The 12,148-nt window shown below is 39.4% G+C and overlaps 1 protein-coding gene across 2 annotated transcripts in view; it reads left to right on the top strand.

The window, feature by feature from the left end:
* TRAPPC2L (trafficking protein particle complex subunit 2L) overlaps positions 1-8,371 on the top strand; it is a 294,316-nt gene extending 285,945 nt beyond the window's left edge. For both annotated transcript variants that reach the window (XM_044081698.1, XM_044081699.1), the window contains one exon: positions 8,224-8,371. In XM_044081698.1, coding sequence (XP_043937633.1) covers positions 8,224-8,266 — 43 coding nt within the window. In that variant the 3' untranslated portion in view covers positions 8,267-8,371. The remainder of the gene's footprint in view (positions 1-8,223) is intronic.
* Positions 8,372-12,148: the final 3,777 nt, after the last annotated feature.

Genomic DNA, 12,148 nt, shown 5'->3' with positions numbered 1-12,148 from the left:
CCGTCAGGACATCATCAGAACAATGAACCAGCCCAATCTATTATTATAAATAGTAATTAAAACCATCACATGACTCTTATACCATTAATTAAACAAATACAAATAAAATATATTATAAAAAACAACTATGAACAATTCATTCAAACTTAAAAATAAAAAGTATTAAAATTAAAAATACTAAATATTCAAGTACAATCACATTAACATTCTAAACTTTTTAAAAATAAAATAGGTGAAATGGAGCAGGTGTCATTTAGTCCTGGCTCAGCTAAGGAATTTAGCTTGAGCTGCCATTTCAGTTCCCTCACAAGTAAATGTTCTTCCACAATTCTACCCCTATCATCCCTGTTAAGCTGTTCTATGACAAAATACCCAAATTTGTGTCCAGGGTTTTTTTTGGATATGTCTCTTCAAGGCATTCTTGTCTTTTTTATTTTTAATATCTCTTTCATGTTCATATAGTCTTTCTCTCACCCATCTCTAATAGTTTTGCCTATGTGATAGGCAGAACAATCCAGGCAGCAGGCTGCATAAATAGCCCATTTGGTGTTACAATTATATTTCTCCTTAATGAGAACCTTAAACCCATTAAGAAAAAACTGACAAGCCTACTAATATATGAGGACAAGTTTTACAACATCCACACTTGGACATACCTTGGGTGCCAGATGAAATACAATTCCTACTATGTGTTCTCTCCAATAACTGTTTAAAACAAAGGTCCTTCCTATAAACCACAATTGGTTTATCACCCAATATTGTACACAGTTGGGGGTTCGCAGATATCAATAGCCAGTTATTTCTCACTGTTTGTACAATTTCATGATTATCCAAAGAATATGTACAATTTCATGATTATCCAAAGAATAGGTACAACTAAAGGACCTATTGTACTTATTTCCATCACACACCTGAATTTCACTTATAGCAGCATCAGAGGCTAAACCCAAGTTTCCATTAACACTATCTTGAACACCCATATTATTATGATGCAACAAAGGGAGATTAGTTCATTATTCTGATGATGTCCTGATTCTTGTCTGGTTACTAGTCTGTGAGGTGAGAGATGCATTAAAATCAACAAAAGAATGGCTTCACCTGAACAAAATTAAAGTTTTGGAATGGCCCAGCCACAGCCCAGACCTAAGTCCAATAGAAAATATGTGGGGTGACCTAAAGAGGGCTGTTCATAAGAGATGCCCTCGCAATCTGACAGATTTGGAGCACTTTTGCAAAGAAGAGTGGGCAAATATTGCCAAGTCAAGATATGCCATGCTGATAGACTCCTACCCAAGAAGACTGAATGCTGCAATTAAATCAAGAGGTGCTTATAGGTTCATAGGTAGGTAGGTACTAGGCTATCGGCCCTGGGGCCTATACAAGCCCAGCCAAAAATGTACCCTGGCTTTTGCCACCCAAGAAAATTATTTTCCTGTGCCACTGTCGAGCAGAGCCACAGAGGTGATACCCGGGGGGAATTTCCTATTTCCCATCCAATCATCAAGATTTTTCTTGAAGAGTGCTAATGAGGAGCGTTGTTTGATACAGATAGGTAGTTTATTCCAGAGTATGGGAAGTATCTGGGACAGGAATCTATCCCTCCGGCATGTTCTGTTTATTGTGGTGACAAGTTTTAGGTCCCTAGAGTGTGTAACTCGAAGGGATTGGGTTTTCTTTAAGTGGAGCATGTCCAACAACTCTGGGTTTGACATAGCTTTGTATGTTAGGCAGAGATCACCTGTGCGTAGGCAATATGCGACAGAGTAAAGCTGGATAAGGCATCTGTTTGAGGCCGGTAATCCTCTTTGTGAGGTATTTCTGCGGCCTTTCCAGTTGTAGATGTCTTGTAAGGTACATACCAAAAGGGGTGTTGTACTCTATAATGGGTCTAATGAGTGATGAGTAGAGGGGAACAATGACCTATTTTTTTCTGGATGAGAAACCTTTTGTGATGAGGTGTGCCACGTAGAAGGATTTTCTGACTACTGTGGCAATGCGATTATCAAAGGAGAGGCTACTGTCCACCTGTGTCCCAAGGTCTCTTATCACACTTTCGGTGTTAAGTATACTACCACCTATGTTGTAGTTCATGGGTACAGAGTTTTTACCAAAGGGGACGACAATGCACTTTTTGGCATTGTATCTGAGGCCATGGCTTTGACACCAGGCATCTGTCTCAGTGAGGCCCTTTTGTAGGATGTCCACATCATTAGGAGTTTTGATTATGGCTCCTAGTTTGCAGTCATCTGCGAACTTTGTTAGCCAAAGACTTTCTGTCTTAGCCTGTACTTCAGAGAAGTAGATACCAAACAGGAGAGGACCCTGGACTGAACCCTGTGGTACTCCACTTGTCACCGGTCTGAAGTCAGATTTGGAGTCTGCCACTTTCACAGTGTGGGTTCTGTCAGTGAGCCAGTTGGCAACCCGTCTTGTGACATAGGGATTTATACCTAGTTTAGTGAGTTTATAATTCCAGAGTGGGGGATGGTGTTGAAAGCCTTGGCAAGATCTAGATAGGCTGTGTTGAACCACCTTACCCTTGTTTACGGCTTTGGTGACTGCTTCAAAGAAGTCTATCAGGTTTAGGAGACATGATCTGCCTTTTACAAACCCGAAATGGGTGGGGCCCAGAGTTTGGAGATTACCAATGTCTTTGTTTATAAGTTCCATGATGATACGTTCCATGGCCTAGCAGACTTTGTTTATAAGTTCCATGATGATACGTTCCATGGCCTTGCAGACCAGGCTCGTCAGGCTAATGGGGCGGTAGTTCCTGTGGTGGCTCCCCCCTTATGGAGTGGGATAACAGTCACTGTGTGCCATTCAGCAGGCACAAAGCCTGAAGTGAGGCTATGATTGAACACGGTATTTAGGTGGGGTGCCAGTTCATTCTGTAGTTCATGTAGAACGCAGCCTGGGATGTGGTTTGGTCCCATGGATGCTGTGTTCTTGGCTTTGGAGAGTGTGGTTTTTACCTGTGCAGCCGTGATTACAGAAATGTTGCATTCTTCCGGTATAGAGATGGGTTCTTTAGGGGGTGAGAAGGGGGATAAAGTTAACACTGAACCTATCTGCCAGGATGTTGGCAATATCAGTTGGGTCTGTATATTTAGTGCCATTGTTCTGTAACTCAGAGCAGATCTGAGTGTTGCCATTGAGATTCTTGACATAGCTATAGAATGCTTTGTGGTTAACTTTAAAATCAGTGACGATTTTGGTTTCGTAACTAGCTTTGGAGGATTTTATCAGGAATCGCAGCTTCTTACTGAGGCTGACCAGGGAGCTCCTCCACTCATGGGATTTTACTCTCTGTTTTGCAACAGTTTCTTCCTTTTGTTGTACAGTTTGTTTATGGCAGGGGACCACCGTCAACAAAGTATTAGTTTAAGTGTGTGCACACTTACGCAACCAGCTTATTGTAAATTTTTTAATTTTTCCCCTAACAGATTTGTTTGTTTTTCAATTAAATTGTACAGGTTATAGGTCACATTAAAGGTGGGAAAAGTTTTGAAATTATTTTTATATCCACTGTATTTTATAAGTATTGGTATGAATTATTTAGCACTTTCAGACTTGGAGATTTAAATTTTGAGCCTGTCAGTTGGGGTCTGAGCAACCAAATGCTCCGAACTGTGCAGAACGCTCTGCATTTGTGATCATTTTTACCCACAGTTCTGTTGTTCTGTATTGAACAGTGATGGTTCCACTTTGCAATTTTTGACTGGCGCATACACCACAATTACAGCCAATCAAGTAACTAATCCTGAGGCAAAGAGAGCCAGTCAGGAGGCACAAAATGCAGCCTGAGCAAATCACATGCTACTACCATTTTCATGGCACTGCAGTACCTTCAAACTGAGGAGGATTTGTCTGAATAGTAATTCACTGTGACCATGGATAAGAGGCAAAGATGCTGGCAGGCATACATTACATGCACTCTAGTGTACATGTGCTCAGCCAGGGGGATAGAAATGAAAAGCAGTTTAAAAAAAAAAAAAAAAAAAAAAAAAAAAAAAAAAAGCTTTAAGCATTAAAGTTTTTTTTTAACTTTCACCTCCCCCACATACTTTGCTCGGTGCTAAATGCTAGTTGCACAAAGGAACAGTAGTTAACACTTTTTTCTTTTGTTTGAAAAAAAAAAGTAGCCAGCCCTGTTCACATTTCTTTTATTTATAATCTGTTACTGCTGCCTGAGGAGATGGGCTATGTCTCATTAAAGAAAGGAGAGCGACCCGATTTTAATTGCAAGATGTAGGCATGCAGCAGGCAAAAAGTGTTGCAGTGTCACAGAACTACAGCAGGCTAGGGATACCAACTGTATGTGATGGGGCGTGACACAGTTTGGAACTTAATTTGCTGTTGTCTGCAGACTGAATCTGTATCATAGGTCTCAACCTCTTAAGAGGCCAATGTGGAACACAGACCCTAGCAATGTGTGACAAACAGTCAAAATGTGGAACACCCTATTCTTGCACTGAGCGAAAACGCCCCATTTCCATGGGACCTGGTTGAAGTTGGCTTTCTACCAGAAGTACTAAGGGAAAACTGTATATTGTTAAAATTCAATAGGACACACGTCAAATAAAACAAAGTCAGCAGAAACCATTGATAAAATGCAATATACAGACAGTGTGTTTCAGATAGCAGTGACCTATTTCCATTAATTATGATGCACACAACCTGGTAAAGATACTTTTACCTTCATAAGTAAAAAGACTACATTTTGTATCACAGTCACGTTAGCTAGGCAGCTGCTTACCCCTAGTTCCTTTATTCATGTTAGTCATAAACAACAAATTCTTTCTACCTGGCTTCTCTCCTATTCTTCCAAGTTATGATTCACCCCCATGCCAGACCCAAAAATACCTGTATCTTCTCTCTCACTCTGTTTACTCCAGTCATTTCTTCCATTTGACTAACCCTCCTAGCGAACTTCTTGATTTTTTCAAATAATAAAAGCTCTGTTTTTTTCAGAAAAGTACTCCATTCCCAAGCTGAAGCATGAACCCCCAAGTCTGTCACACACACACACACACACACACACACACACACACACATATATATATATATATATATATATATGTGTGTGTATGTCAAATGCCCTGCTAATACTCCAGGAATACAAACATCCTTTGACTAGGTGTAAAGTTATTTTACCAATCACAATTTTGTCGGTTTAAATTATTATTCATTGTTAAGTGCTTTAACCATCATGTTTTCATCTTTTCATCATCTGACAAAAAAAGACATGACAAGCCTACCAGCTCTTCATTTGTGTTCCACTTTCATTAACCCATTTCCATGAGAACAATAATCCTTCCTGAAGTGCTGATGAGTTTGCATTTTTATATTGCTCTGTTTTTATCCTCATAATCTTTTATTGCTTTGCCAAATTCCAAATTACATTCAGAACAAATGGAAGATTAAATAATTTAGTATTTTATTTTAAGGGCAAGTTAATTTCCACTGAATCCTTTATTAAACACTTCATTAATTCAAAATCTGTATGTAAAAAACTTTGCTAATTTTGCTTGAAACTCTGGTTTGCCAGTACATATTATTTTCATAACATGCAAGCCAATGGGCACACTTTTAATCACTAGATACAATAGCAAAAGGTGTGCTGTACAGGTGGCTTTCAAACATAAATAACAGTCCCTTCTATTTAAAAAAAAAGCAGTGTGTATGTCATTTACATTAGCCATGTCTCCATCAAGAACTAGTCGCTCTCTTGCATCCATGTTGGTGTGCATGCATGCAAGGTCCACCTTAAAGGAGAAGGCGCTTGTATCACAAAGTGAACACTTTTTTTATTGTCAACCAGCAGCTGTAGAAGTGGGAGGGTGCTCATCCCCCCTTGCTCTAAGGTTCCGGCGCCCTAGAGACTCCGTTCTTCATTGCAAGCCTAAAGTCAGAAAAAGCGGAGCAATGGCTGCTCATTGCGGAACAGCGGAACAGTTTAATCGATCACATATGCAGAGTGTTCCGCACAATCCGGAGCACTTGGATGCTCAGATCTGTATTGGCGAACTGTCAGATTCCATTAAATGCATCTGCAGCTGATATATCCTCCCTCTTGTTTTGTGTTTATAAATATTTCTTTGTTGATTTACCGATTCTGGTTTTAACACAAGCGCATCTATTGCAACTAAATGAAATGCCAGTAATCTTTTTACTTTGCTATTAATGGGCTGTAAAGTTTATTAGATCTAGTTGTGTTGCTTTTTTTTCTACTGGTCTGCCTGCTGTTCTACTCTTCTAGTAGGTGGTAGTCAGGGAGAGAATGATTTTATTTTATTTCATTTATTGCTGTATTTAGTTTTGCAGGAAGACAGTGTAGAATTGGGAAAAGGCAAGTCTTTTTTTAAGACATCCAGTTAACACCCGTGGCTTATAATGGCATCCAGACATGTTTTGGGACAGGTGTCCTTAACTGTAAATAACTTGCCAATTAACGGTAAGCAGTATTAGAAACAGCAAAATATTAGTCATAAAATTAGACTAAGATTGTTAGTATGGTATTCCCTACAGTGAAAACATTCATTGTTACCCAATTACTGATCATATTTTTCATTTGTACATTCATGTTTGTAAAACTGGGAAAACTATATTTTATTAAAGGACATGTTATGAAAGTGTTTTGCAAATTATTGCATCAGGTGAAACAGCTAATGTTGAAGAAAATTGTCATTTATATTTGTACTTTAGTTTCGCATATCAAGAAATATTTATATTGCTAATTAAACAATTAAGCATACTTTTCTTTATGTTGCATTTTAAAAATCGTTCATATTTCTGTAAATATCTTAATAAACAAGCATTCTCAGAGGAATTCCTTATGTGAAAGCTCATGTATAGCTAATCATATAAGTGTAGGATATACAGTTTCCAAGAAATTATTATTTTTTTTGCAATACTTTAAATACAAATATGATTCTGGGTTTGTGTGCTTGACGTTTGTTTGCCTTCTGTTTTTAACTTGATTTTTCGGAAACTGCTCTTGAATGTAAGGATGAGTGTAGGCTGTTAGAGGTGTGAGTGACCTTCCAGAGCTCAGAGGTGCTAATGAGTTAAAGAACAAGAGACAAACAGACCCCTAAGATAAATGCTTCTAAACTGTCCCTGATTTTGACTCAAATTTTAGCTCTGCCCTTCTTAATCCTTCCTACAACTGGTGACTTTTAGAGAGAATGTAGTGAATTACACTTGATAAATAATGATAGTAATTACAGATACAGACTTCTCTTACCTCAGGAAATGTATTTTAATTCACATTGTCTTATTCTGGCAATGTCTCAGGTTAGCAGTACTAATATTTTAAAAGTATCCCTGATTATTTCTGGATTTGTCACTAATCCTGTTGAAATTTGTACCTGTTTGATTGAGAGATGTGCAAAGATGTGCCATAAGTGAATCAACGTTCTTCAAATTTGCCTATATTTAAGTGTGTCATGTGTGTACACGCATGTGCATCTAATGACAGACCTGACTTGTCAAGGGACAGTGTTAGTATGTGTATGTATGAAACAAATCAATGCACCGTGCTATAGACCTATTTTGTTAGGGGCAATGTGACTGTGAGTGTGGGAGAAGATGTGGAGGGGTTGGAAAAGCAGGTGCTGAAGAGCATTTTTTTAAATAGTTGCACGTGAATACTGTTACGTAACGATTTTCTACTGACTTTATTTTATTTATTGAGATGTTTCTTATTGAATTTTCTAAATGTATAGTATTTGTTAATGTAATAGTTGTGTCAGAAAGCCCACTTCAACTAGGCCCCATAGAAATGGTGCGTTTTTGCTCAGTGCAAAAATAGGGTGTTCAGACATTGCTAGGGTCTGTGTTCCACACTGGGCTGTTAAGAGGTTGAAACCTATGGTTGGAGGAAACTTTAAACCATTATGTCAGACTTCTGTGAAGAGTATACCTACCGTACACCCAAGGTATACAAGATGAGCAACATTTCCTGTTTGAGTTCTTAGTGACACTTTTTTGTTTTGTTTATTTAAGTTTAATTTTTGTGAAAGTGTGTACTTGTGTGGTAATTGAGTAGGTCTAGCTTATTTGTGGGGGGTCATAACCTTCTCGTTCAGGAATCAGTTTGCAAAGCAGAAAAGCATTGTTTTAATCTTGATCGTTAGACACTTAAAGTTGAGAGAGATTAGAAACAAATGTATCATATGGTGTTCTTAATAATGATGTGCATTTTCTTTTTATTTCTAGAGCCTTTGACAGCATGGTATCCTCTATGATGGTGCAGCTGTGATTGTGATGATTCCTACCTCCATATTCCTTGTATTTATGTTTTCTACCTGTCAACTTTCTGTATATACCATTGTATTTTTATTAAATTGTGTAGAGCTGAACAAGAGATGGAATTTTTGTTTTGTAGTTGATATTTCTGTTTTTAGAATCTTTGGCCTTGAATGCAGGTTTTTGCATAGCTGTAAAATTGCAGTAAGTGGAAGGTAGGTCGGCTTTGTTAGGATGTAAGAAAATTGTTGTGCAGAAAAAATATCCCAGTTTAGAGAATGAGCTTACTGTACATCAATACCCTGGTTGGAGAAGGAACGTTCTCCAGCAGGGCATTAATGTACACGTAATGCCTGGTGAAAAAGCCACCGTGGAGCTCGGACGGAGAAAAACGGAACTGCTGCCATTATTTTGCGATTACAAAGCAGCACTTCTGCTGTTTAGTGAGTGTAAAATAAAATAAAAGTAAAAAAAAAAGTGTGCAGGTGTTTGTGTGTGAAAGTGTATGCATGTGCAGTATGAGTGTGAGAGACAGATCAGTTGAGCTGCTGTTTTACACTGGCTAAGCAGCACTTCTGCTGTTTAGCGAATGTAAAATAAAAAATGTGAGTGAGAGAGAGAGAGAGTGTGTATGCGTGTATGAAAGTAAGAGAGAGAGAGAAATTATCGTGTTTGTGTGTGCTTATGTTTCTGTCTACTTGTGTGAGTGAATGCGTGTATGAAAGCTGTGTGTGAGAGAGAGAGAATGGACTGTCTGTAAATTGTGCTTTACTTACTTCTAAGTACTGTTATTTTTTTCTTGTATACTTTTGACGTAAAATGCTTCCTTCAACACCATTAACATGTACTACAGAAATTTGAAACCTTAGATGGAGAACTTTGTTACATTAAAAATATACAAACAAAAAATTATATAGTACTTAAAATAAAAAAATATGTAAAACACAGTTTGACAGTGAGCCCATTCTCTAAGTGCAATAATGCCCTCCAGGGTGTGTGTTAATATAGCAATAACCCATGCCTGTGTGTGGGTAATGCTGGATTTACCCACGGTTGGTGTGGTTTGGTCACAATGGCGAAGCCTGAGTGACCAAACAAAGCCAACCGCGTGGGTAAATCCAGCATTACCCACACACAGAAGTGGGTTATTGCTATTATACAATGACATTATTTAAGAATAAAAATAATTACTTTTCTTAAATAATGACATTGTATAATGCCTCCTTGCTGTCCTTCCGCAGCTGTCTGGTATTCTGCGGCAGTTCTGATGTACTGCGCATGCGTACGCAGTACATCAGAACTGTGGGCAAAAGCAACGGAGAAAGCAAGGTCTCCGTTGCTTTTTACAAACTGTTTTTGCTACATTAAATGGGTTTAACATAGCGAGACAGCTTTAAAAAAAGCAACGGAGAATCTCCGTTGCTTTTTTTAGAGCTGTCTCGGTATGTTAAACCCATTTAACATAGCGAGTCAGTTTTGAAAAAAGCAACGGAGAAAGCAAGATCTCAGTTGCTTTTTACAAACTGTCTCGCTATGTTAAACGAGTTTAACATAGCGAAACAGTGAGAAAAAAGAGTTATAGTATTGGAAAAAGTCTGGGCAACCGGACCTTTTTCCATTACTATAACTCTGATTTACAACGTGCACGCTGACTAATCAGCGTGCACGTATTTGAATATTAATGGGGGGGGGGGGTTGTATAATGTGTAAGTAATGCCCTTCCAGGAGTGCAGAGGCCTTCCTCCTGTGGTGTCTGGCCTCATGACACCCCTGTGTGGGTGTTAATTACACATTAACACACACCCTATCGGACATTATTGCTTGCATGCCTCATGTTATGTGGCCTAATGTGTGTCATTCAATACAGTAGACATTGATGATTTGTTTTTGAAGTCAGTAAATTTGTACTGGGGATGCTGTGTGTTTTTAAAAAAAAAAAAAAAAAAAAAAAGTGAGTATTGTTTAAACTCTCATGGTATATCAACACTGTTTAACAGTGCAATAATACATTAACAGGTGATCTTGAGACGTGCACGAACCCCCCCACCTGCTGTATAGAGTGGGGCATCATTGTCGTGAGAAACTTTGAAGATAAGAATTAATTGAAGAGTTTTCACTGTTGAATATGCAGTATCTTTATATACGATCATGTGATCATGCTAATTACCGGTTTAGTTTGTATAATTGTGTTTTTCCTAGAAATCTGTTACCTCATTAGGTTGAATAAGGAGAAGGTAACAGTCAGCTGTCTATCAGGTGCCAGAATCCGACACATAACACACGCACTCAGGTCACTCCACAACAAGTACAAGTATGACTGTGTCACTGTCCATGTGGGTGTGAATGACCTGAGATGCAGCTCCCTGGACTACATGAAAAGAGACATGGAGGAGCTCTTGGATTATCTGGCCCAGACAGGTATGACCCTAGCCCTGAGCAGCATGCTACCATCACCCAGAATGATACCGCAGTACAAGCAGAAAATGATTGACTTCAACAATTGGCTAGGTTTCTGGTGTCATTCTAAGGAGATCTAGTATCTGTCTGCTTGGGATGACATGATTGACAGATGTCGATGCTTTGCCAGAGATGGCCTGCATCTGTCACCCCTAGGTTTTCAGATACTGGCTAAGGCTTTTGCCACCCCTATAGTGCCTTTTAAAGTGATGTTCCAAAGACCAGATTACCACTGTAACAGCTATAAATAAATGCAATCCGAGGGTCATGCTGCTCAGTGCTAGAAGTCTAAATCTCAAGATGCACTTGCTCGAAGCACTCCTCAAAATGGAGAATCTACAAGGCTATAACTCATTCCACACCTTTCGACCCCAGAACATGGACCAAAGGTCCAAAGGCTGTGGTGTCTCCAGGTTCATAAAGGATATGCACACCTCCAGACTACTAGCCCAGCATAACGCATCTGAGATACGTCAGGTAAAGCTAACATTGGGTGAGGCGGTGATTCATGTCACAGCCTGCTATATGTCCCCAACCATGTCCCAAGACTCTCACTCCATGTTCCTAAGCACCCTGGAAACTATTCGGGTTCCACCCAGCACTCTTTTATACTAGGTGACTTCAACTACCCCTCCATCAACTGGGAAAACTACTCATGAACCAATACGCTGTCCCAACCCATCCTGGAATTCATCAGCTCCAATGCCCTGGACCAGCTCATTCTTACCCCCACTAGAGGAAACAAGATCCTTGAGCTGGTTATTACTAACATGGGCAACCATTGTTCTACACCAGTAGTCAATTCCTCCATGGTTAGATCTGACCACAAACTAATCACCATAGAAATCCACATCTCACCCCCCCCCCCCCCCCACAAAGGTAACCACCATGAAAAACTTCTCCAAAGCTGGTTCTGGGCTCCTAAAAACAGAGGTGGCTAACTTCACGTCACCCATGTCAATGGAAAATGGATGCATGACTGCCGAATCATACACCAGTGCACTGTACGAACATGTACATAAATGCGTGGAACTAGCCATAACCAACAGAACCAAGACGCCCTCCTCCAAAAAAAGGAAGCCAATGTGGTGGTCCCCTGCCATTAATAAACTCTGCAACAGAAGGAAGAAACTGTTGCATAAAAAGGTGAAGTTCCAAGACTGGAAAAACTCCCTTATTAGCCTCAACAAAAAGTTGAGATTCCTCATCAAAACCTCTAAAGCCAGTTATGAAGGCAGAATTGCAGCAGACACTAAAGACAGCCACAAAGCTTCTGTAGTTAAATCAAGAATCCCCATGGCAATACCCAGGTTTGCTTTGAGTTACTGCACCATGGTACCTCCTATACTGAGCCAACAGATATTGCCAACATACTGGCTGACAGATTCAGTGCCAGCTGTACCCACCCCCAAAGGACCAATCACAATACCGGAGGAAT

This window comes from Protopterus annectens, chromosome 8.part1 (genome assembly GCF_019279795.1).
Source record: "Protopterus annectens isolate FY-2018-M chromosome 8.part1, PAN1.0, whole genome shotgun sequence".
Taxonomy (NCBI): Eukaryota; Metazoa; Chordata; order Ceratodontiformes; family Protopteridae; genus Protopterus; species Protopterus annectens.
This window is presented reverse-complemented; position numbering and strand designations above follow the sequence as displayed.